At 37.1% G+C, this 27,792-nt stretch overlaps 1 protein-coding gene across 5 annotated transcripts in view; it reads right to left on the reverse strand.

Annotated features, from left to right (window-relative positions):
• Positions 1-27,792, reverse strand: part of DACH2 (dachshund family transcription factor 2) — a 283,607-nt gene that overhangs the window by 57,890 nt on the left and 197,925 nt on the right. For all 5 annotated transcript variants that reach the window (XM_062627457.1, XM_062627455.1, XM_062627459.1 and 2 more), the window contains exons 4-5: positions 12,087-12,242; positions 9,135-9,307 (exon numbers count right to left, since the gene is read on the reverse strand). In XM_062627457.1, coding sequence (XP_062483441.1) covers positions 9,135-9,307; positions 12,087-12,242 — 329 coding nt within the window. The remainder of the gene's footprint in view (positions 1-9,134; positions 9,308-12,086; positions 12,243-27,792) is intronic.

The raw sequence follows: 27,792 nt of genomic DNA on the forward strand, positions 1-27,792 counted from the left end.
AAAGCTGATGATTTGGAAAAGCAAAGTATTTGAGCTCCTTCTGGTAACTGCATTTCCCATTGTCTCTTGCTATAAAATAATCTCTGCTTCAAGTAATTTGCCTTCAAACTCAGGGTCTTGGTTTGAAATGTTCAGACAGAAATAAAAGTGTCAAATAATAATGTCATTCTTAATCACACAGTGAATCACTTTCTAAGTGAATTAGTTGATTATGTCATCTAACGTCTTATCAGTTATAAAAATTCACATGTACAGAGAAGATACAGTTTTCTCTATAAGCAACAAAGGAGCTGAAATTTTCCCCATATTATATGTACTGCAAATTAGGATAGAGTATCATCACATAAGACTGCATATGGATGGAGAAATTGTCTATTTCTAAATGTTTGTGTGGAAATGTGATGCTGAATTTCCCCCACTATAATGAATAACACTATGAACAGACTTTTTTCTGCAAGTAAACAGATCCATTTTTCAGTCCTGTAATCAGTATGCATCTATTTAGCTACTTAACAGCAATGTGCTCTGGTTCATTAGGTAGCTACTGTTGTGTCTCAGCCTAGTTAAAATTTCACAGCAAGTTAATCTATTTTATTACAAATGAGAACACAAGTGATAATGTCCTCACCATTTTCCAAACACAGGGTTAACAGTATTTGTAACAAATCAATGAGGGCATTTAAATAGGAAAATTGCAAATCTAAATCCTTCACAATTTTTTTTATACATTGATGACTTCATTTTATTTGTCATCTATGTATTTTACAGCCTTGTTACTTTTCATATATTTTAATCTTCTTCCTCTTGAAAATAACTCAGTTCCCACAGGCAGAGTGCTGTGTAGCCTGGTTCTACAGTGGATATACTCAGTAATAGAAAAGCATTTCTAAATAAAGTCCTATTTTCTCCACTTGTATTTCCTCCTATTCATAAATTTGCAAGATTCATATTCCAGGTTATAATGGTATGAATTATATATATTAAATTTGCAGAGAGTGAGAATTTTATGAAAAATGAAAACATTTCTCAAGATCCCACCTATTTATCTCACCACAGTACCTACTTTACCTTATCTTTTCTCTCTCTGCTACAGAGCTGTAACATAAATTCTCAAAGAAGACTTTTGCAGTATTTAATCCTTTTGAAGGGTAATATATTTGTCTCACGAAAGATCAGCATCTTGCTTTGGCTCAGAAACTGTAGCTACAAAGCTTGGCATTGTTAAATTTAGTTTAGGTTAGATTTAGGTTAATGGTACTGAAGTGATCAACTCTTCCAATTTCTAGATACATCCTTGATTTCCCCTCAATATCCTTTTTCTATCCACAATTTCTAGATACATCCTTGATTTCCCCTCAATATCCTTTTTCTATCCAGCAAGGTAGTATTCCACACAAATAACATGAAACACCACATACCACACAAATAACATGAAACACAACAAATAACATGAAACACCACTTGCATCCAGAGTTGTGTTTTTTCCTTGAAATATATATGAACAGCTTACCTATTTTTGACATAATCATCTTGACCTTAATTCCTTACCTCTGATTTTTTTTATGGTATTGATCTTCATTTTGTGTCAGGAGTTTAGAGAAATGATGCTGCTGGATTTTCCTTTATTTTTCTTTATTCTTAGTTCTAATGTAGCTGTAATTACTCTTCCAAATGTTAATCTATTAATGAGTTCCTAGAGGATTTAATGGCATTTCACTGCTGACAAGCAGGTTTTGGAAGTTTGTCTGAGTCCTGGATATTTTATTCAGACATTTATCTTGATATTTCATATTTAATTGAGGTGCTACTTCTGTACTCTACAAGGGCTCTGCAGTGGCAGGAGAGCTGGAATTCACCAGACCTTGCTAATGAAACAGAGAGCAAAGAAAAACAGGGATTCTACTGCCTCTAGGTCTAGATTAGAATTTTCACCTATTGTAAGAAAGATTTAGAGCTGACGACCATGTTGGAAAAACAGGGAGTTCATACGCTCTGGCAGAATAAATTTTCCAGCATTAATCTCCATCCTAGTTCCCAACTGGAATATTTCTTGTGACACACCTCAATCTCCCAGTGCTTGCCAAAACACCATTCAGGTTCGCAAAATGGACCACACAGTTAAACAAATCTAGAAACTAGAGCCCCATGTCTCTGGAGGGGTTTGTGAAGCCAGAAGCAGCCAACCAGCAGAATGGCTGCAGACCTCCTCACCTCCTGTCTCAAACCACCACAATTCCATGCATGTGCCACTGCTGCTCCTATCTTCCTGGCTAAATTCCATTCTCAATAAAAGAGGAGAACATGAGAAGTTAACACAATTTCAGTTAGCAAAGAACTGAACTGCTAATATTCTTAATTGATACCAATACTATTTGGATTCTAATATAAAGTACATTTTTTAATATTGTTCTGAAGTTTACAGTCTTTATTATGCATTACATATGTTATGCATAACTGGCATTCAGGCTTTTCAAAGAAAAAGAATGATCTTGAATGATCCTGAAATGGTTAGCAGGAGCTGTGCTAAATCTGAAATGATGCCAGAGAGTGGCCTACAAGAAATGCCATGGTTAGAGTTACAATTTCTGGGCAAGAGAACAGTGGTTTGTATTTTGAATCATCTTAGTCTGGAAATGGACACATGCAAAGACTATGGGTGAGCTGGTCTTCTGAGCTACTTATAGAATCTCCAAGTGCTGTTAAGAACTGGAGATGAACAAGGTAAACAGCTGGTCTGAAAACTAAGATAGGATCTGTACGTCTGAAAGCCAGCTGGATTCCATTCATCTTTTGCAGTGCATCGGGAAGTCATTCACTTAAAAATATCTACTTCGCCATTTAAAATACCCTTTTTTTTTCACTGTGTATATACAGTTGTTACAGTTGTAGTCGACTGGCAATTATTTTCCCACCAAATTTGAAAATTCATAAAAACTTTTCTATGTTTACTGATTTTTAATACCAGATGTTCACTTGCTAATTCCATTACCTTGTGACTACTTCCTATCAATTCATTAATTGCCAGCTGCTCAGCCAAACAGAAACCTGCAGCTAATACGATGGTATTGGTAAAGAGCCAAAGAGCTTCCTTCTTCACCATTTCTTAAATCAGCAGTCACTGTGAAAACTGTCAGCCTTCACTCGTATATTAAGATTTTACATTTTCATTATCATTTGAATCTAAAAGCATAATACTGACTAAAATCGGAAAGGATCTGGTAATGGAAACTTTCTACTTGTACCCCTCCTATGAACTGTTCCACCCAGTACTGTTACTGAGTGAAAGAAAGGCACTCTCAGGACTAATGATGATAATGTTGTATCTGATCTATGCTATAGGTATATCAGTTATTAAGTACAAATACATTGACTAAGCCAATAGTAAAAAGACCTGAGCCAAAACTAAAAGCTAGTATGTGCCTGACCTTGTAACATTCCCTTGAAAGCTTTGCAAAAAAATAGATGCTTCTTACTGTATTTTTTCAATTTCCAAGTTTAAGTATTCATTGCTTAACTCTGCATCTCAGAGTTAACAAGCAAGGCATTCTTGGCATTGCAGGAAGAGGGATATGACTCCCTTCAAAGATGGAGAGATCAGAAGGGTATTTAATGCAATTTGTAAGGACCTAAACATCACCCAACATAGCAGTTTCTCTGTTTCAGGGAATAAAAAGATACAAAACTGCACATTAACTTCTTCACTACAGATACAGCCACAGAATTAGCCTTGTAAGAAGCAAACTTAGAAACACAAAATCACAGAATCATTTACGTTGGAAAAGACCTTTAATATCATTAAGTCCAACCATATACCTAACAGTGCTAAATATGCTTGCTACTCTAAAATAAAAGAACTATACCAACTGCCTGTGCATAAAGTAAGCACAGCATCTGACCAGAAGACTGCTGGACCATGTCTGTGGCCTGGAACAAATTCAGCAAAGGAGGCTATGTGCTACATGTGTTTTCTGCCCACACTGACGTAACACTGTCTTTCAAACAGCTGACATTTATAGATACTACTCATCTTCTCATACAAATAGAGGCACAAGGCACAAGGCAAAATTCAGCCTCTTTATGCACGAGCTACCCCAGTGACTACACAACTGGAGCTGCATTATAGCTCCAGCCAGACGAGGGGCAGGAACTCTTGCCAGTCCTTCCTACTCACCTGCAAGGTAACACCAACTCAAATCACTGTTTCACATGTCACTCCCCCAGCATATTCTAATGCCCATTTCAGGAATAACCTGCCAGCAATGAACACATGCTATGAAACAGGACAGAATAAATCTAATAATGAGAAAAAGATCTTAAATTTTACAAAAGTTTTATTTTATAAATGTTGTAATATTCCAAAAGCAATTCAGAATGAACTGAATGCAGAGAGAGATATGAAATTAAATATGTTATACATTCTGTAACAAGAAATGTTTTTATACCAAGAAGAATTGTTTCAGAGTATTCGGAGATGGCCACATTTTTCTGGCTGTCAAGTAAATATTATGAATGTGAGTTGTACAGCACACAGAAAATAGCACCTCTCAGCAATAATTACACAGCCCATCTGTATTCTCTTCAGGGAATTTAAAATCATGTCATATACATCTTTTACAAATGCTTTAACAATCCCGCAAAATCAGGAGAACAGAACACAAAGAAAAGGAGACTCCAAAATCTCTACTGCATGTCTAGATCACACTGTACAAACAACACTTTCCTCTGTTTATCAGCAGACAAAAATATTCAGCCGGAAACTGTGAATTGTGTATGGTTGCTGTGAAGTACAAGATTCCAGTTTCCCTTTCAAAACAAAACACTGTGTTTCACCTAAAATGTCCTTTTGGGTTTTTTTTTTTTTGGAGCAAGGGTGGTGGGGTTTTTAGATTTTAACTTTTTTCCTCTTGGTTTTCCAGCTGTATTCAACAAATATCCAGCTCACAATTAGGGACAAATGGCACAAGAGCAGAAAGAGTAAGTGAAAAGTAGGAATACAGCAAGCATGAGGGAATGATGACAGAAGAAAAATGGACAGCATGAAACCAATTTGCAGAAAACTCCTACTCAGAAGCACATCTCTTAGTGGCTCAGAAGAGGCTGATGGAGAGCCAGAAGGAAAGGGAGAGGGAATGAAAAAGGGGAGAGATGGAGGAGGAAGGGTGAGACATGAGCAAAAGAAGCAAAGAAAGTGCAAAACATGTTGGGTGAATTGAACAAGCAGCAAGGAAAAATTGGGATAAAAGTGAAAAAGAGGCTCTCGGAACTCTGGGGTAAAAGTTTGCCTCATTATCTCAGTAGTCGTTTGATATCTAACACAAAAGGGAGCCGCTCAAAGCCCCTGGTTTGGATTCGGTTCCCACAATTTCACAGTATCTCCCACTAACCTCTTTCAAAGGACATCTGGGAAAGTGGCCTTTCAGTACTTACAGTTTCACATAGTCATAGCGCCAGAAACTCCAGTTCTCCTTATACATTTGTTCCCAAACCTCCCCCTGCCCTCTCTCCCTGCCTTTTGGCTGAAATTATGCAGTGCAAGCTAGTATGTTTTTTAATCATATAAGCCTCTTCTGGCTTAACCAGCATAAATAAAGACTTTGGAACTGATGACACTACCTTAATACTCCTGCTACCCTTCCTGTACATAGCCTGACGATCCACTGCTCAAAGCCTCTATGGACACTGCTCAAAGCCTCTATGGACAGGCATGCCCCCTCTATATGGGCATGGTCTTATTCTGAGGTCTGTCAGTGAACAGAAGAGGTAGTCCCATTTTTGCTGAGAGACATCTTCATATACATGCCATCCACATTACATGCTGTGAAGTCTCAGCTCCTTTGGACCCAATTTCATTCAAATGATCTGTTATGATTTAGGTGTGCTTTCAGCATCCTGTTAAATTGGTGTTCTCAGCATACATGTTAACAGCACCTTTATGATAAACTGCATAATATGCTGTGAATGCATAACAGTCATGTGATTTGTTACATAATCGATCATCTTCATTATAGGTCCACTGTAAAATAAAAATCTTAATGTTATACAGTTACTGCTCTCTGGAGTTGAGTTGTTCCATAACCTTCAGTGAAATCCTTTCTCTTTTCTGTAAAGAGCCCATCCAAATATTGCTTCTAAAGACCTAAGAATACTGTCACCAAGTAGAGTTACGGGAACAAAACTATTGGATGAGAGTAAAGGACTATGTTTATTCACTACTGTTTCTATCCTAAACCATGATTCAGGTGTACTTCAGCTAAGTTCTGCCCCAGAGAGGCCCTCAAGACCAGGCTGGCAAAGCGTTTTACACCTAGGCCTTTTACATAGTGACTGGATGCCAGACTTCATCCAGCTGAAGAATAGTTCTGGAAAAAAACAGAACTAACAGGACAGTAGACACAACAGGGAGAACAGGGACAGTGGTGAAGTCAGTGGTACTGTCAAATTTTGTGTTTGCCACATGAGACCCTCCATTATACAGGTTCTCCAGAATCATTTGAGACAAGTTTCAAACAGGATCTTTCAGATGCCCAGTAAAATCCCTGAAAGATGGGATTTATTACAGGGGCACTGTCAGAACTGTAGCTGTAGTAGTGCTAGTGGGTGCTGCTATAATCACATCAGATCATGTTATAGATGGCCAAAAAGGTTTAGTGAGCCTGGCCATTGTGCCTGCTTAATTTACAGTGTGCCTGTCAGGAAGAAATCAAGTTTCATAGTTATGACATTTCTTTCTGGAGCACTAAATGTTAACTTTGCTGATCATGCATATCTTGGTAGAACAGCTTATTTCTAAATGGCAAATGTGATATAAAAAGCATAATGACTTCATTCAAAACCTGTATAAAGCAGCTGATTCTCACACCTTTAGGAAACAGGCCAAGTGGTGTTTTAGTCATCAGAGTATGGAAACAGATACACACTCAATATATTCAATTCATTTCTTCCATTTTAAGTAATGACATGAGGTTGCAGTCTATCTAAAACTAGTCATTTTTGTACTTATTAAATACACTTAAAGAATGTTATCTAATAAAAGTAACACTGCTGACATAACAACAGTGGCAATGATTTTCTTTTACCTGTTTTGTACAAGGATTTTGCCTTAATTGGTCATCATTCAGAACTAGATGATTGTACATAAGGGTAGGAAAGGACAAAAAGAGCCTCACACTCTGTAATAAAATTCATTTACTGTTTCAGCACTCACAACAAACAAGAGGAAGATGCAGCATCACTTGACAGGTAAGAGTAACACAGCAATGGAGGCACATTTTCCCTCTGTCACATTAGCTACTGGTGTATTTTCCTTTACATCATGTAGAGGATATAATTCCCATTAGAGTGCTAGTGAGACCTACTGCTGCTGCGGAGATACTGTGTATCCTCCAGTGCAGGTGCTGGGGTAAAAATAGCTGTAAATGAGTAACTAGGATCAGCAAGGGCCTGCTAAACCTAACTGCAAAAACTGTAGCTTATGTTAGAAAGAACTAGCACTGCTTACAAATACATATTTACTCTTAATTTTGACATACTGACAGCATTTCAAATATAATCAAAGCATATTCCACTGTTGTATTTAAGTTATGATTTTCTCAAGAGGTCTCTGAACAGTTAAAGAAAAGGCTACTGAGTGAAACAAATGGAACCTCAATTAATTTCTAACAATCCAGTGACTTGTACTAACTAATGCACAGTTGGACATCAGAGGTATCACTTTTCCCCTGCCCAGTCAATAACTGTGTGGACATATTGATGATAAGGATCTTTTATAGATCTTAATCCTAAATAGTCCCTAACTGGAGACAGCCCCCCCTGAATTTTAGAAGCCTCCCAGAATCCAAAACCCAATATGTTAGTCTTCAAGACTAAGAGAAACAACCTAAGACAATTTTGGAGATGCTTGGGCCAAGGAATAAGATCAGAAGAAAATCAAAGATCTCCAGAACCACAGCAACAGAGACACATAATACTTTATGCTACTGTAACATGACAGAAAAGATTTGCTTTCTTCTTTGAAGGGATGTTGATATCAGTAAATACACGCGTGAAAAAGAAATGTGGTTGTGTACTACTACTTTCCCTACTTGATGTAGTAACAAAAGTTCATAATGGTATTAGCAACAGAAGCTTTCTCAATGATTAAATAAAGATATTTGATAATTAAGATTTTTACAATAAAGATATAAGAGATTAATTCAGCAAATCAGTGAGAATTACTATAATAAAGTAACTCAGAATTTTAGGATTCCAGAGTGACAGGGATACATGAGTGTAAATAAGCATAAATATGAAAGCTAAAAGACCTGTACCTCCCAGAACAGGCAGCTCTACAGACTTGCATATTTAAAAACAAAGACAAATGCATTATAGTCACTACCTTCCAAAAGTGACGAAATTTCCTCAACAAGAAACATACACTTGCCTGAAAATACACATAAAAGACTCACAAAGCCTTTCATTTTTGCTCAGTAAGAGGAAGACACACTGTGTTTTAGAGAACGCCATAGCACCAATCCTTCACATGCACTGATCCTGTATCCTTCTACTTTGAAATTTTCTTGTCTTAACATATTTTTAGCGTGTGGCAGTTCTGCAGCAATCAACACAGGCTTAAAATTTTCTGAGCAACCTGCTTTGAAGAGACTACCAGAAGTCTTTCCGAAGTAGGAAACAATTTTTATCCAGCCAGAAGGATATTTAGTGTGGCTAGCAGAGACTGTACTCACTAAGGTATTTCTGATTATTTTCTCTGCTACTAACCTGTTCTGGAATTACACCGCATTAGAGTTTCTGTTACATTCTATAGCATTTTCTTTGAAGTGTAACATTAAGTTTGATTTTAAACAACATTTTAGAATAGCTTTTGAGCTTTCACAGATGCAGCACTGTTAATTCCCCTAGTGAATGAGTGAGAGTTAGCTTCTGTTTTTAATTACATTACAGATTTGTAGATAGAGCACATCATCTTAACTTTTTGACTGTACTCATGGGCATTTCCTCAGACTGAAGCACTATCAGGAACAGCAGACCAGGTGTCCTCTAGGCAGTATAAGCTCTTAGTTATCTTCCTTAAGAAAGTCACTGCAAATATTTTTGTTACCCATGAAAAGCTTTTAAGTCTCGTATATTACTCTTACCTTTATAACAGAGGCCCCCGCCCTGGAAAGAGGACTGTGCATTTGGGCTGCTGCAGCCATGTTAGCTATTGTATTGAGGTGGTTCATCTGATTCATTGCCATTGCAACCGAAGCAGGAGGTAGGCTGACGGGAAGCAGAGGGTGGGGCATCATCATGAACGGCAGGTCTATCCCTAGAAGAGAGCATGGACAGGTTATGTGTGTCGGTCCTTCCTTTTATAATCCAACACCTTCATTCTTAAGGCTCTGTATTCTACTGGAACATTGATCAGTCAAACTCAGTATTATTGTGTTAATAATTTTGATGTTACACAGGGATTAATTGTCTTTGCATGCCAGAAAAGGCTGTATGATTTGCATTATGGAAAGAAACATACAGCTGTAAAGTAACGTAATAATAGTAAAATGAACATACAACAGTGTGTAAATTCAGTAATCTCTATTAAGAGCAAAAAAAACAAAACCCACAAAACATGCAGATATTTGCATATTCTTTCAGTACATCCAACTAATATTTATTAATAATTTTACCTGACAATATATTCCTACCAAGTCCTCTTACTATTCTTAATTCACATACACAGCAAACTGAGACTAGATTTTTATATTAGGACTATTTCTTGAACACAGGAAGCTGAGGGTTGGACTACAGACAGTACTGAACTCTTATACAGAAGGTCTGTGAACTGGAACATGCAATGAGAGTTTAAAATTGTTTCCAGAGGTTTATTTAATTTCCAAAAAGTCATTTTAAATCATCTTCTGCTATGGATATAAAACAATTTAAGAAAGTACGAAATTCATTTGGACCAACTTGCAGATCTTGACTTTGCCAAAAAGGTGATGTTACTGCTACCAAGAACTGGATTTCTCATATTTCATTAATATCTACTTCAGCATGCATATTACTTGCTGTATTTAGTAATTACTACAATGGAAAGCAAGACAAAGACATCAATTCACTTAAAAAATTGTTTTAGGGTTATTTTGCATTTAAGAATTCATTAAAGAGACCACTTGAAGCTACCTTTGGGTATCCAAAATTATTTTTTTCAGAAAAAAAGAGGGCTCATTCACCCAGAGAAAATGTCATATTATTTTCCTAAATGAAATGTAGATGATAAAGTCTCATTAAAAATCTCAGGTACAAGTAGTGAATAACATAATCATATAACTAGTCCTAACCATTTGCTATTGATGTTAATTATTTCTAAAAGTTTTTTAACTTTTGGCTCTAAATGAGAAGACCAGTCACCATTTGGGGGTATGACAGAACCCACAACAAAAAATATCACTGACTGATATAGCTTATGTTATTCCAATATGATTTGACTATAGTGATATAAAAACACCACTGTGCCCACCACGAAAGGCAAAAACATATTTATTCTTAGCTCCCACATTATTTCTGTTTAGCTTGAGTATATCATGATCAACAACTGTGATGTCTTATGATTCACTATATACTTTATATGATGATCCATGCCAGTATTAATTATGATAAGTGATAAGCAACACCCACATACATCTCCCTTCACTTTAAACCATGCTGAAAATCCCCTTCAGCGCTTACATCCATAAGCCTTTGTTCCCCTGAATGTCTCCCTTAACAGCCCAATAATCTTTCCTCATACTCTATAGAGTTCCAAAACTCCCAGACACCATCTGGCCACATTGAGTTGTATGTCTACTTAAAGTCCAATTGACATGCAAACTAAATGCAAACTACAAACAGAATTTAACAGCACATCACCAGTTTTAAGACACAATCCGTCAAACATTTCAGAGGACTATGAAGAAAATATATCCTACACTTGCAAATCATTGGACATAATGTCTGACATTCAATAAACCCTTTAATGGCCTATAGACATTTGCTTACTACAAAATCTACTGGAAAATAACTTTGAAGTTTTCTTTAAACTGCAAAGAACACAATATACCTGTATGCACAGAATTATACAAGAATCTAAAATGAAAGAATAAACCATGGTGATCTTGGGTTCTATGATCTACTGATTCCTAACTACTGACACTAACCCAAAATGCCCAGGTCCATACCTTCCACGAACAAAGCAGATCCGCAGTGTAGGAGCCATTTCAATGGCTTTGCTTTGTTCAAGTCTGGAGCCCTACACAGGCAACAAAGAACTATCTGCTCCTAGAATTGTGTCATTCATTCATTAAAATACCAAAAAATCAACTTTCAAAACTCTTGAGGATGAAGAGCTTAAACAAAAAGAATTCAGAAACAGTGAGACTTTCATTTTTCATCCATCATAATCTGTTAGAATTAACTTCTCACTAATTTTTAGAATATTAATCCTTGACATCTTTCTTGGAATAATTTTCCCTTCCTTCCCTCTTTGGGTGTAAAGGGGAACTGCTGGCTTTGCACCCACTCCCTTCCTATGGTATGGAAGAGAGAAAGGTTTGAAAGGGAACTTTAAATTCCAAATCCAAACTTCATCTGTGATATTTTGTTCTACTTGCTTTGGATAGCTGGGTTCAATGGATAACCTTGCCCACACCTGGCAGGTAGAAGGCAAAACAAGGCAGAGGGACTGCTTCTGCTCGCATTTAACTAGACATTTTGCATATATTCGTGACCCTCATATCTTTATTTGGTGGTCAGCATTTTCACTTGGAAGAGAATTTTTTCACATAGCTAAAATTTTAAGCAGCTTTATGGCTATTTTCCCTTCAGCCCAGGACATGGAAATGTCAATTAAGGACTGACAATCCCCAGCCCAGCAGTGGGTGGCTGTATCCCAGTGGGTGGCTTGGACATCATGCACAAGTGCAGCAGACAATGAGAGGACTGACCCTCTGTCAACTCATGTACCTCCCATCCTTTTCCCCACCTCCAGGATGCTGGGAAGTAATGCAAGCCCAGCCTCCAAGCAGAGCTCCTTGTACTTCTTTTCCCCTCTCTAAGAGCACAGTACATACTGTTGGTAAGCAGGTGATTCTGTTGGAGAGGGCTGAGTGGGTGTGCACTTCCAAGGCTTGACTGCCCTGACAGTGTGGGATGACCAATGCTGTGCTGTGATCCTGTTGTAATGGGAGACTGAAGTTTGTCTTTATCCCAGGAGGATTCACTTCCACCTGCAAAACAAAGTACAAACAAAGAAACCATAAATGGCATCTACTTTTCTTTAAAGGACATTTTGCTTGGTTAGCAGCAAGCTAATACTCTTTGCATGGCTAAGCACCAAGGACAAACACAGCACCTGAAAGGACACCTGAAGATTTTTTAATGTAGTAATAAATACACACCAGGCAAAAAATATTATTAGAAACTTTCAGCATCACCTACCTTCATAACAGTACTTTCTGGAAGCAGGAAAACCTATATGTTTAAGGATAAAATCATCCAAGTAAACATCAGTCACAATTAAGTAAATAAGGCAGAAAGAGAACATCTCAGACACTGAAAACCATTTCCTGCTATCACAGGGAATCAGGCCACCCAGTCCCTGCCAGACACTAATCTGTGTCCACCCTCGGGCCTGTCAGGTCTCTCACTGCTGTTAATCTTACTGGAGGGTTGCTCAGCTATTCAATTCCTCCATGCTCACAAGCATTCTAGCTTAAATTCATCCCAGAACAGGTCACAACAATTTGCCCTGCTGCTACGTTATCTTTGAACTTGAAGAGCTTTCCCTCCGCTGCTGGGTTTGATCCTGGGGATGTCCTAAGTGAAACACTTCACTTTGCTAGGTTAAACAAGCCAGGCACTAGGTTAGGCTTGGAAATAATCAATATTCAGGAATTTAAATTTAAAGAGTCCAGATATCTATTATGCATAGTAATTACTGTCTACAACAAAAACAGCACAGTGAACTAGGCACTCATGTTTGGTCTAGAATATTTGTTTGGACTTCTGCAGCAATCTGACAGATCATAGTTTTCTTCAGTATTACACTTATACACTTGAATAACAAGTTCCTTTTAAACAGCAGTTAAGTAGACCATGTTAGTGAATTCTAAAATACATCTGGTCCAAAAAACAAGCCACCTAAAAAGTAAGATTAAGCACTGCTATAGGTAAAAGATATTTTCAGTACACTCCCTTCCCAGATACACCCACATTTTCAATTAGATTATAGATTGTTATGAAAATGCCTAACTGCAGTATTGACTTTGTTGTGAGTTTATGAACAGGAATTTCAATTAGAGTAAGTAAATAGATTACTGTGATGCAGCAGATAGAGGCAGAGGCAGCAAACAAAAAACATTTTAATTGAATATGAAAGTAACAGAAAAATTCCACTCTTTATGACAACACTTAGCTAATAAACGTGATTAATACTGCTAAATGCAAAAGTTTGAAAGATCAATGACTGAGAAAAAAGGAAAACACTCCATCATTTTAGCACTATGTCCAAGTATGAATTACCTTCTTATAAAAGATTTGTAATTTGTAAAATGATGAGTAATACACTGACAAAGAAAGATACATTAAATTATGCCATGTGATATAATATAACATGGCATAGTGCAGTAATTAGAAGAACTACTACAGTTAAGGCTGTGTCAGCATCTTTGTTATTTAATATACTGTATATCAGCTCATTCAAATAACATTTGATTGCTCCTTAGTACAGAAGTTGTTCATTTTGACTCTTGTGAAGCACAGGTGGTATTATTTGGTAATGTATTTTTCAAGTTATATGTGTAATTTTGAAAAGATTTTAGGAGGAAATGCTTAGAGTTTGGTTTTACCAAATGAGCTTTGGTTTTCCCCATGCGCTTCTTCAGTAAATTTAACATATGACGTGCACCTTAGCATGACTTTTTTTGTTTAGAAACAAAATTCATACATGTAACTTCATGTATCAGGGCAGGCGCCACAAAAATTAGGCACCAATCTCTAAATTCTAAAGGTCTTCCTCACCCCAGTTATTTTTCTCTAGTATCTAACCCCAGGCACAGATGGTCTAAGCTCTCAGCTCATTTACTTATTTCTGGAAGTTCCTCTTCTCTTTCCAAAGCCTTGTGCACCTACCCATCATACTTCCATAGCTCTGAAACTGCAGTATCAGAGTGCCCTACCAGCTTCCTGTGCCCAGATTTACAACTGATGCACATTCCGTAGGAAAGCACAGTTACTCCTATTTTACAGTTGGAGAACTGCACTGTGAAAAGAAGTGACTTGCTTAAGGGAACACAGGAAACTTCCAATGGAATAGGAAACTGAATTTAAATTATGTTGTATAGTCCAAATCAGTGGACCAGTTTTCCTTACAGATGGGGACAGTAATAACTTTCTTCCTGCAAATTTCACTTGTAAATCTGCTCCAGTATTCAGTGCCAGCAACACAAGAATAAATTGCAATACACTTATCTCTACAGACCATTCCTGTATTCTTATGTTCCCTATCACTTCTCCTTAGAGAAAGTAAAAAAATACTGCTGAGCATATAATGTATAATAAAGGAACATGTTAAATGAAATGTATCCTGTAGTCTGCAGTATACCACAAAGATAACAGCTTCACCATTTAATCTGGACTGCATATCCTATGCAGTATCAAGCCTCTTAAAAAGAAAATAATAATTAGAACTTCTTCTTGCCTTGAACTGTTCAATTGTGAAGTGGTTTATAAGGGCACTTGGATTATTTCCAAGTGGGAAGTTAAGGTGCAGAATTATGAAGCAACTTCCTCCATGCTACCTGGTAGACTAATGGTGAAACTGAAGAGCAGTCAGATCTCATGGGTCCTGCTACTGTGCTCCATACCACAAACACGGCCAACTCATCCTAACCACAGCTGCTTTGCACAGCTGAAAAGTAATACTTTAAACAGAAAACTTGCATCCTTGCCTGCATTATCGATTTCCATAAGAAAAAATTACATATAAATTAATAGCAAGCCAGAACTAGATACACATTATAAACCAAATATGTAAAATCCAAGCCTGTGGTAATATACTCAGTCCTTTTACTGTCACACAACTTTTTAAGAAAGTATTTATTTTTGAGCATACACATTTCCTTATTTAGTAACACAGCTGTCAGCATTTTTTATCAGCAAATACTTATTTGACATATATACATATCAATGTATATACTCAAACTCTTTGTTACCGTAACAGTTAGAAGCAAATATACCTATAAAAAATAAATCCTTCTTAATACTTTAAATTTAGGTCTAGCCACAATTTTTCTGGAGATTTTTGTTCATTGTCAGTTTTTGTCCAAATAGGTGTCAGGTAAAGATGTCATGTTTTGACTCTAAATGCTGGCCTTGGTATGATGAGCTTACAGCTGAAACTAAAATAAAACTTTGTAACATGAGTCACACCATACAGCACAGAGAAATAGAGGTATGGGAGCTGAATTTTCTTCTCTCATAATATTCAAAAGGTTTGGTTTGAAGAAACTTGCATTAGGGAAAAAAAAAACAAATCCTTTGCCCATACTAAGCTAGTGAAAGATCTCATTCTTTTTAATATAGGGGTAAAGGAGTCTAAACAATGATCCATGGTACTGAAAAAAGAGACAGACTTCACGTGATTGATTTTAGGTATATAGAAAACAAAAGGGGAAAAAATACATGCAACAAAAAGCAAACATACAACATTAAGGAGAATGAGACGGCAACAATTCGACTTCCCTCCTTTAGATGAGGGGAAATGTAACTTTTTGTTTAAATGAGAAATAATATCCCATTTTAAAATATTAGTAACTTGATTCATAAGTGCCATAGGAATACTATTAGAGCACTCAGAAGTCTGTTGATTTGTCAAAATGCCAATACATCATTCATACACTTTACAGAAAGCTTTATGTTTAACACTATTACCTACTACCCATATGACCTTCTCTCCAACAGATAAAACTAAAGGACAAAAAGGTAATTTTTCCTTATCTTGTTTGCATTCTAGTCGATCTTGTCCCAAACCAGATTGTACTCAGCATTGAAAAAGGGCAAGAGAGACAAGAACCTCCATCTTCCAGAGCTCCTGATGACTGTCAGAAGCAAGCACATTGACTGTGGTTTCCTTAATGTAGCCATGCTGAAGTGAGAAGAAAAGGCAGAGATATTAGCTGTTCAGCTTCCTAAAGGGCTGCAGAAAGCAGTGGCTGCCCAGCTGAAGCAGCTGAAAAAAAGCCTGGCCTGCTTCAACTACCTGGTTCAGGCCACACAGCAGATGTGTGGTGCACACTTCTGATCTCAGATTTGCAGCTAAATGCATAATGTGGGTGGAAAAAAAGGCATGCCTGACTGCACCATACACAGTCACCTACATGAAACAGTGCCTGTTTTGTGGGGTGCAGATAAAGATGGAGTCTATATGGATTTGATAAAAAGAGGAGTATATTTAACTATTAAGGTCTGGCATTTACCCATCTTAACGGGTTATTTGAGAGCACTTACAGTCATCAGTGCATGAATTACACTTCTGTTTAACCAAGAAAAAGCAAAACTAATGCAACAAACCCCAGCCCGTTCACTTCTAAATTAAAATGTGGTGAGAGGTAAGCATTCCCTTAATGTCATTTTACAGCCCAGCAGCCAGATTCTGGATGTCTCTCTTCCCACATCCCTATGAACAGTGAATTCGGATGAGTTCAGATGCACAGGGAGTTAAATCGTAGGTAACACGGACAAATAGGTAAAATCAGACTAAGCAATACATGTGTATGCCACTGATGAAATCCACTGTAGTCATAAAGCCTCTGCAAGGTTATTGACAGTCCTGTACATGTCTGTAAGCAAAGCTTCTCTGTTTAAGCTTCATTTTGTTTAGTTGAAGGAATGCAAGAGATAAGATCAGTTTCATTTTCTTAAACTGCTACTACTCACCCATTTTAGTAATTTTATAAGAAAACTCTTAAAGCTCTGTGTTTTCTAGCAATAAACCTCTCTCTGCATTTCTGTTTTTCAAAGGAAAATCAAACCAACTGGTTTTGGTGAAGGTATGTTTGTGATGATTAAATTAGTGTCTTGTTTTTAAGTATTAAAAGATCTCCAGAAAGTAATCAAAGTCCAATTTGGTGACAGTTTCTTTTCATTTGGTTTCAAATTCATTTTATCAGCCTCAAAACTGTCTGGTCTGGCTAAATGAAAACCACTCTGTCAGAGGTACCTTTGAATTGAACCACCACACTGCTTCAATCGCTGTCATTTTATTTTTTTGTTGTGATGCATTTCTGAGGAATTGAACTCAAATTGTGAAAAGCAATACCAATTTTAGTCTAAAATTATTTTTTAACTTATTTTTCAAGCTGTTGGGCATATTAAACATAACATCAGCTGCAAAGGAAAAAGAATTCAGTGCACTGCTATTTCAGCACTGAGAGTATCGAAGTATTTATCACCCCTAACTTCTTTTGTAAGTGTCCAGCACACACAAGGCCTTTGAAATTTTTTTTTGCTTGTCTAGAACCCCAGCACTCCTGAAACAACATAGGCCTATTTGCCAGCACTCCCAGCCCCAGTATTTTCAGGTGTCCCAGACTATTTGCTTTTACCAATATCCTTATCTTACCTCAATACTGGGAAAAACAGTCACTTTTTTTCACCTGCACAGAATATCCTCTGCTGAAAATACTTCAGCCTACAACGTTCCATCAACTCTATTCATGGTATCAGCATATGAATGTTCCAGGAGAAGAACAACAGGTAGAAAACAATTTCTGTTGTATTTGATAAACGGAGAATCTCAATACAGTAAGGATACAAAGATGCCACCCAGATTATATGCCTGCTAAACTCGCTTTCCTGTCAGAAAAGCATAAAACCGCTCCTGGTCAGGATTATGACCAAATTCTGCCCCTCATATTAGCAGTAGGTGATGTTATTTATGGGGACCATGCAAGTGTGGACAATTTTTTTATTTTAAATTAGGAATGAGATTTTTAATCAGCTCCAAGAGCATGACACCTACCTGAAAATCTAAATGGAATATTTGCAATGCATTTAAAGCTTTAATGCATTGATTTGTTTAGCTGTGTGTATTCAGCTCTAGCAACTTCTGGATTATGTCCTTCACAAAAGCCATGGAAGTGTGCAGGGTAAGATACTAAAACTCAAGAATTCCAGGGATGGCTTTACTGGGCTACTTCCAAAAACTTATCAAGTGGTTCAGCAGATGTAATTACTGCTTAGCCCTGCCAAAGCTTTGAAATGTGCCCATTAATTCAGCAATTCCCAATCTGTCCATCAGTCAGTCATACTTAAAAAATATGTCTGTCAGAACTTAGGTGAAGTAATCTGTTGATAATTATACAATAAGAAGGCATCTGAAACCTGAATATAATTTCTAAACTCTTTGAAAAGTCTTAATGACAGCAGAAGCAAAGTTTATTTCACAGCAAACAGGAAACTGACGATAAGTGGGAATATGTCAGAATATTTGATGCCAATTTAATTATGAACAAATAATTTCAGGAAGATAACTTTTTTGAAGATAAAAGCACAGACATGTTTATTTAGGAACCTAACCATCCCTCCCATATTATCAATTGCTTTCTTTAAAATTAAAAGAGAAAAAGAAATAAGGTGGTGGTAAATACAACGTGTACTGAAGTTCCTATATTATGACTGGTGATTATAGTGCTAAAGCACAATACCGGAACAATAAGGTAACTCCTTACTGGCAGTTAGCTTGGAAAGCAGGAATGTCCTGCAATGGGCAGTATAAAATCTGCTCTCTCTCCCCTTCAAACAACAGACTGGGTTATGCATCCCTTCGAATTACATACATGAAAAGGCTAATGGCTACTAACATACGACAGAGTGTTTTCTTCTACTTCCTAAGGCCAGTGTAGAGAAACTACTGGCTGCAGCAACAAAAACTTCTGGGCATAACAGTCTTCTGTAGACAACTGCTAAAATACAAATGACCTTTTCCTCATGTAACCATTATTTAAAAAGTGTGAAAGTGCTGCAAAATGGATAAAGAGACACAGGAAAAAGAGAAAATGCAGTGTGATGTAAGAGACGACTTTTATAAAAATACAAACTGCCCAAAGGGGCAAAATCTCCATTTAAACTCAAAATACCAAACAACTTACACCACCAAAGCACCCCATTAAAGTTAGATTTAGCAAGATGAAATGCCATCTTCCTAGATGCAAACTATTCTAATAAATTTTCATTAAAATGCACTAATATTCAAACGCTCTGCTCAAAGTTAGCTATGTGTACCTATTTTCTTTTGCTTTTAGTCATGCATAAATATTACATCAAAACAAGTTGCTTGACTCGGAAGGAAAGTGACATGCTGGAAAAAAGCTCTGCCAATTAATAAACAATGCTTTGCTTCTTTGTTACCTGATCATTAACCATGTGATAATGGAGAGGGAAAACTTGTAATGTTTGTATCAGCAGTTAGATACTGATGGCTTCCAAAATGGAACTCAGTCATATTTCAGGACGGAGGGACAATATAACTAAAGGAATAATGGCTCTCAGAATGACTGCATACAAACAGCTACAGCCCATCCAGCTGAATGCCTTGTCTCCAACATGGGCCAAAAGCAATACTGAGGAGTTTAAATACAGAGAAAACTTAAAGTGACAATTTCCCAGAATAATACTCTCCAACAATTTATGTGTTAGGAACTTGCCAAAGCAGAGGTATCTTCCTTGAATTTAATAACCTTTAATAGATTTTGTTTTTCAATTAAATGAATGTTAGTTTTCAGCATCTACAATATCCTGTAGCAAGAAGTACCACAGCTTGCCTATGCACTGTATGAAAAACTACCTCGTATTATTTGGAGATGTTTGGGGGGTTAATTTGACATTTGCTGCCTTCTTTTGATGTCTTCTAGTTCTTATAGTGGATAAAATAATAAGTAATAAACCCCTATTCAGTTTCTTCTATATAATATATAGTATTATTTTTGGAGTTGATTTAGAGTTAAAGCCTGAACTTCCTTTTGAAGCTATGTCAATGTCAGAAGCATATGCAACCCCATTCCTGGGAGATAATAAATGACCTCTGTTCTCTGATGCTCAGGTACCTTTGTAGGAACCTCAGCAAGTCTGAGGTGGTTAGCAGACAATGTACCTTTCCACTGGAAAGCTGGGCCAGGGAGACCATACTCCTGACAGCATACAGACTGTGCTTCAGACAAAAGAGGGCTTACAAAAATCTGCATAATCATTATTTCAACAGACATGCTGGTGGTGAACTCAAAAGAGAGGACAACCATTAATTGTTCAATGCTATTTTGAAAACAAAATGTTCCAAACTATTTTGAAAGGTTTACGATTCATTCTTGCACAACTGATCTGCCTCAGAAACACAGCACTGAACCAGCTACTAAGAAGGAGAAAAATGACTGCTACTGCTGAACCCAGGACGCTCCTGCACTCTAAAGGGTTATTGTTCATATTTTTAGTAACTGGTTTGTGACTCTATGCCTATTTATTGTCTTATACAAAGATAAGAATACTGTACTAGAACATGGTATTCTCGTTAAGGACCATCAACAGAAAAATTAACTCTTCTACTGCAAAAGCAAAGTCTGCTGTCAGAAACGTGTGTTTCACAGAGAGAAGTAAGGTCAAGATTTTGGTCTGTCATGTTTTTGTTACTGTTCATGATGCACAAGCCAGAAATAAAACAGCTTAACTTTGAGATCTTGAACAGAGTTTGTAGGGCTGCCTGCCAGAAAGGATAAAACATACATCCTCCTAAACACAACAACTGCAGCCAGCAAGCAAGGAACTAGGATTCAGATTCCAGTGATGATAATCATTGACCCTTCACTCCCCACATACCAAGTGTTTTCTGGTTTTGGTGTGTTCTTTACTTACTATTTTCCCCATGTTTAACAACTTACTGAAACAACCACTGAGATGCATGTACTGCATATTTTGACTGTAACTAGCCAGATAGTTTAGCTTGATTTTGAGAGACTTTGAGAACATCTTGCCATCCACGGCAGATAGTTACCACCATGGTTCAGAATCAGATCATTCAAGTTTTAACAATTTATCATTTACTGTTTCTTTTAAATAATTATGAACAGTTCATGTTACAGATTGTAATCTTCTGAGTTAATCTGTAGTGACATAAATGAATTATTTATCTATAATATTTTCAAAAATTCCTAATACTGAAAGAACTCAAACATGCAAAATATGGCTTGAAAGAATTAAAGAATTTGTGGCACCTCCTACATATATATCCGGACAATATTCCAAACCTCTGCCAACTTGAAGCCCCTCTACAGAACTTCGTGATATTGGAGATTTTAATAGAGAATGAGAGGTTGAAAAAGGGATACCCAAGATCCTTTTCTGTTCAAACTGAATCACTGTAGAAGCTCTCCAATGAGATTTTACAGCCCTGGGTTCCATGAACGATCAGTAAGTGCTGACACTTGCACACTTTCAACAAGCTGTGTCAGTACAGGGAACATTGGCAAGGTATATACTAATTCTGAAGATGAGCCATTTTTTATATCTGGCATTTGATTCCTTGCACTAAGTTATTACTGACTTCCAAAAAATGTAGAATGCTGCCAAAACCAGGAGAGCCTGAGAGTAAACCTAATTCACATAAAAGGTCAGCAGAGAAATCTACTGTGTTTCACTTACTTGCAGCCTAAAAATAACACACAAAAAAATCCTGGACTATACTAGCAGCCAACTTTGTACTTCCTTTAAAAACCACTTTCATTTTTGCTTGTAGTAATAGCAGAATACATACCTACCACAGCACTTGGACATCCTACAGGTTCAATCTATCTTTGACTTTCAGAGTATTTGTCTCATTCAGCAAACCTAGTCATTAGGTTGCTCTCATTTAATCTCTAGTGCAATTCCCCTGAATGAGTTTCAGTGGGAGTTTTACATTAGCTTCTCTAAGGAGCAGGATCAAACCTCTAGAAAAGACTAATAGTGCCTAACAAGCTATTCAAGAAAACACAGCCTAAATTTGTTGCGTGTATAGGACATTCTGTGTCTTCATAGTTCTTTCTGAGGCACACAAAACCATAACTAACAACTATAATCAGAACAGACATTATTAAAATGTTGTATTAATACCAGATGAAGTGAAAATATTTCTGAAGAAGAAAAAATACGAAGCTTCAGAAACAAAATATAACAGCACAGTGCCAAGCTGAACTTAACTAAGCTTGAGGTTTTGGACAAGATTAATTTCTGCTTGTGGTATAAGTACGCACCACCTTGATTATCATTTAAAAAAATATTGACAGCTTGCCTTCTCATACCAATGCCTAGTAACAAATTCCAAATGTTTTGTCACATTTCTTGTGAGCAATGCCATCTGCCAGAGGTGGCATTTCATGGCTGTTTACCCTGACTCCCTCCAAGAATTCATCTGCCACTATCTAATGCTGGCTGAATAAAGGGGATTAAGAGTCTGATGCAACAGAGACTATTGATAATTTGGTATAATTGGGAAGAAATGAAGATAAATGAGGTTGAGGATGGAGAGGCAATTAGTTGAGCTGCCTGTACAGCTGTGTTCTCGGCCTAGCTCCCCTGGCCTTTTCTTTGGTGAGGTATGTGCAAATTAAACATAATGACAAATACACTCTTCCCAAAGCTCTTTAGTTTGGGAAGCTTAAAGATATGATTTTCACTTCTGAGATTCTAGCCAGTTTTCAGTTAAAAAAAGAGAGAGAGGGAGAGAAACAGCCGTACTCACTGCTGAGATTTTTAAACAGCAATGCGCTTTGTAACAGCTACAGATAGCCTTGATTGCTCCACAAGTCCGGATGTCTTTGATACCTGTATTTGGTGTCTTACCCTGTAAATATGCTCTATCCATGTAACTGGTCTAACAACCACACCAGAACACGATCCCCCTGCCATATTGATTCTTTAATGTCTAGCCCTACATTTCGCAGCTGGACCTCCATTTTTAATTGTGCTAGCTTTGAAAAATAATGGTCAAAAAACCTTAAATGGGATGTCTACAATACATATTTTGCTCTACAAAATCTTAAAGCGATGTATTTTCAGTCATAAATATAATAGGAAGACAGCTACCCACATATAAGTCTTATTTCTAAGTCATATTACTCAGGTGAGGCCAAGAAATCACGCTCGAATACCTCGAAACATACTTAAATCCAAAATGAACCTGGTCAAACTACAAACCTCCAAATCGGAAGGCACACATCTGCAGCCTAATTTGTAGTTCTTTCAAATACATTGAGATATGTTCATACATATAAATACGTGCACATACATTGTTTAACATAAACATACAAAAATACACATTTGTCACAAGTAATGTTTGTTTCACATAATATCCTGACATAGTTTTCCATAAATGTCAAAAAAGGTAACATCCCTTTTGGAAATAAAACTAGTATTTGCATAGGCAGCTTTAGCTTACAGACACATTTGCCTAACTACCCACCACATGAGAATTTTCTGCTTTCATATATAGGTGATTCTATCTGAATCAGGTCTTAGATGAAAGACTTCATAAGTAGCACTTTTTCCTACATCCATATTGTCTTCAGCTCTTTTAAGAAACTATTTTATGGGTCACCTGAAAAATGCTCTTTACAAAGTCTAGCTCCTGTGCACAGAAGGGATTTTGGTAAATTTTGGAAGAAAAATGTTAAATGTCTTTAGAAGAATGATATTTAATAGTTTTATTTTGTGATATTAATTTTCAAAATAGTTACCTTGTACAGTTCTTTGTTGTATTCTCAAGGCTAAACCCAAAATTATCCTGTTTCAAACTCACAGAACTTCTGCAAAGTACAGTGTCTCCTCCTCATTTTTTGCAAGTAAAAAAAAAGCAACACCTTTCTCAACCTCAACACCATACTCATCCCTGGTACCTAGAGGTCAACTAAAATTTCTGTTTAGCTTTATCTAATGTACTTTTTCATCTTGGATTAGATTTCTACAAAAGACGAAAAAAGGTTCACTTTTTATGAGGCAAAAATGCCAAGAGAAAAGAAAAAAGAATAGCTCGTACTTAAGTCTTACTGACACTGAAAACTGGTCTGAGGTTTAATTGCTCCTTTATGCAACAAAAATTTTTAACAGTAGTTCAGAATAGTGATTTTTTTTTAATTAGTCTGCAATATTCACATTGCATACATCACACCTCTGATCTTGTACCGGAACCCTCTTCTCATCAACACTGTAAATGAGCAAAATTATTTGCTGCCTACCTTCTGGCTTGACACTTTATCAAAGTGTTCCAAGTTAATCTTTAATCTTGTGATGACTGTGTACAGTGCACACATTGAGTCAGTCACATTGAGCAGAACTTTGGCTTTCCACTGGGGAACAAATGGCCATGCCCTGGCTGGAGAGATGGCAGCAGCTCCCTCCAGCTCTGCCCTGCTTCCTCACACCTGCACCGCAGCTGTACACACTTGCCAACACTCATGTTGGTAGCCTCTATCTCCTGGGATCACACAGAGTTGAGTGCTCTCAAACAAGGCCAAAACACACATCTCTGTGGGTGCTCCTGACATGTGTCAGCATTGCTGCAGTCACCAATAGCCAATCCAGCACTTGCCTTCTATTTTGCATCTGAGAAAAACACTGCAAAACTTGCCCAGTCTCTTTACACCTCAGCATGCCTCTTACCCTTCACTCACAGCAACGGCACTAGCTGCCTGCATGAAGAGGAACTGTTGGCTGAGGGCCACGCGCTCCAGCTAGGCAGAAGAAAAAATGTCAGGGGGGATTTGCAGGAAGGGCAGAAGCTGCAATGCAATGGGGAGACTGAAATCTGGACAGTGACCCACCTAAGTACCAGCTAAAGGAGAAAAACGATCAAAACTGTTCCCTAGCTTCAGTAGGTTACTGGACACAGAAAGGATGGCAGTAACAAGAATACTTCCATAACCTAAAACGTAGCAGAAGCAGTTTCTGCCTGAGCAAGCTAGGAAACAAAGGAAAGGCAGGGGATAAAACACAAATACACACATGAAAATTTTTACACCAGCATGAATAAGACAAAGAGCTGAAAATGAAATATTCTGTATTCCACGTTCATTTTGCTTTGTTTTCCCACTTCCACATTAAAGCACTTGGGTAAGTCTCTCTTCTTTTCCCTCCATTTCGTATAGTCGCTCCTCAGAGGCGGGTGCTAATTCTCTTCACATCAAACTCCCATCCCCAAATCATAAAATGTGACACGATGACTGCAAGTGATTAAGCGAAGCCGTCCTTAAGAAAATAGAGTTTTTTTATAGAATCCCTTCTCACTGTTTTTCAAATGTCTCTGTGATTACAGATGTATTATGAGGCTGAACATGAGTTCATCTCTACCTCTTCTCAATTCTGAAATCCAGACGTACCCAACCCAAGTATGAAGTAAGTATACAAGAAAAAAGAGCCTTTTGACTGCTAGAGGATTTTTTCATTTATTTGTACTTTACTTGCAAATCTTGCTCTTTTCCTATTTTATAATGGCACCTACAGCAGTATTATATATGATTTCTAAAGTTAAAACAACAACATTATTACAAAGGTAACCGTGAATTCTCAAAAGCGAACTGGGAAAGCAAAAAGAAGTAACTGAAGAAGAATTTCTGCAGTTAGCATCTTTCTTAGCTTACTGAAAAGTTATCATGAATATTCATCTGCTACGCTCCAGGTAAGCTTTTTAAAAGTGGTGCTGGAATGGTCTGTTATCTGAACAATGGAGACACAGGAAAGAGCTGGCAATGCTCTTGAATGACCTTCTTAAAAATCACAGAAAGTTCCTAATGGAAAAAAAAACGTTTTTCTGAATAAATGCTACCCCAATCTATAAAGCTGACTTGAAAAGATGTAATTTGTGGCTTACTATGAGGTATTTGCATAAAGGAGCTAATACGCTAACTCATGCTCAAGAATAATAGCCACAGATTTCAACAGATTTTCAGAGCTCCCCGGTATATTCCGAGAACAATATCAAAGGGTTCCTCTCTCCAGCACTGCTGGTGTCAAGGTTAATGAGCTAAAACTTGTTAAATTCATATTACCAAACTAATGACTTTTTTATAGTATACTGCATGGATCTTGACAGGCAGGCTAATGTGGAATACTGCTAGTCTTAATTGAATTAAAAGTTACTACATGTATACAATTAAGATAACTAAAAATGGAGGAGCTGTGAGGCAACTGTCTAGCTATACCATGTCATTGTCACGTACTTCAAGTGCTGCCACACATAAAGTTCAAATTTTAAACTCAAGCACTGAATTCAGACCACATTCAACTGCAAACATGCAGAGGAGAGGGAATACTGACTATCAATAACCCTTTAAGAATCATTCATCTTGATCCTCATAAGCACCCTCTTCACCAGTTCACACACTGGACCAGAAAAAGCCATGTAAAACTACAGAGCCTCGGTTCTTGATGACTGTGCAAAAGATACGCTCAACAGTGGTGAAGAGAAATTGCCTTATTCCCAAAGCACTCTGGCTCGGAGCCGCCCAACAGCTACAGTTACAAAGCAACACACACTTTCTGCTGAGGTATCTTTTTCCATCAGTGTCCTTCTCCTGATGAGGACTGGGAATGCATGGCTTTCCACTCATTCCAAAACCTTCTGCTGCATGCTGGAAGAGCTCCTATCTACCGAGGAATTTTCTAAATCATGTGTTGATAATGGGAGAATATTGAAAATACAAATTTTCTTGAAAAATAAAAAAAAATCAGCCCCCATGAAAATTCCAGGACAGATGTGTAAGAAGTAGGTTACATTTAAAATTATTTAAATAATGTGAATATGATTTTTAATACTTTGACATCATCACACCACACATAAAGACTGAGGGAAAATAAAAGCTTAGAGTCTACATCCAACCAGATAACAAATAGCAGGGGAAAAAAAAAAAAAGGATATTTAATGAATCATATTAAAAGGGAAAGAACTTATGAAAAATAAATGGCATTTGTAGATGATTAAATTTTGAAGGTGAGACGTTGTATAACTGCACCAACCATTTATTTCAGTGCCATAACTGCATCTAATAAATAAAATACTTTTTTTAATCAAAACAGAAGATTCACTACTATCTGATGACTTGGATCTTCCTTTTATGTAGCACAGGGGCAGGGTTTGGGCTGTAATTATCCAAGGCAGTTTCAAAGAAAGAAGTGCTGTTAGTTAGTCAGATAGGAAATCAGTATCAGTCACTAGCAATAGACCAATGCAAATATTTCTTCTACAGACAGAATCTCTGTGCTTAAATTCAGAGAGGCTCATTAGAGATTATCCACCTAAAAACAAGATACCTACAAGTTTCACACAAATGCTCTTCTGTTTAGATAAAATTTTTCTATTAAAGTTCAATCTCTCGCTAACACAGAAATGTTATTTAATATACAGTATATACCCAGACACACTGGGTATTTATAAAAATGAAATTTAAAATCTTACTCATAATAGCTATTCTAGCATTTTCAGTAGGACTTTTCTCCCTGGATCTAGGATTTCACAGAGAAAGGGAATAAAGTTGGATTAAACTTGCATAAATACCTACTTTGTCAAAATCAACAAAAATACGAGAGGTCCTGTAACTGAGGGGGAATATTTCTCAAGGATGAAATGCCAAAATCCCCCATCACATCAAATTCTCAGAGAAAAGTCAATTAGGAAAAAAGATCCATAGGAATCATAGGAACTTGAAAGACACTTCTTCCTACTACCTTTCCAATTTCCATCTAAAATAGGAGAAAATAAAA

The sequence above is a fragment of the Pezoporus occidentalis genome, unplaced genomic scaffold (genome assembly GCF_034315485.1).
Source record: "Pezoporus occidentalis ecotype Australia unplaced genomic scaffold, CSIRO_AGI_Poc_V1 ctg30, whole genome shotgun sequence".
Classification (NCBI taxonomy): domain Eukaryota; kingdom Metazoa; phylum Chordata; class Aves; order Psittaciformes; family Psittacidae; genus Pezoporus; species Pezoporus occidentalis.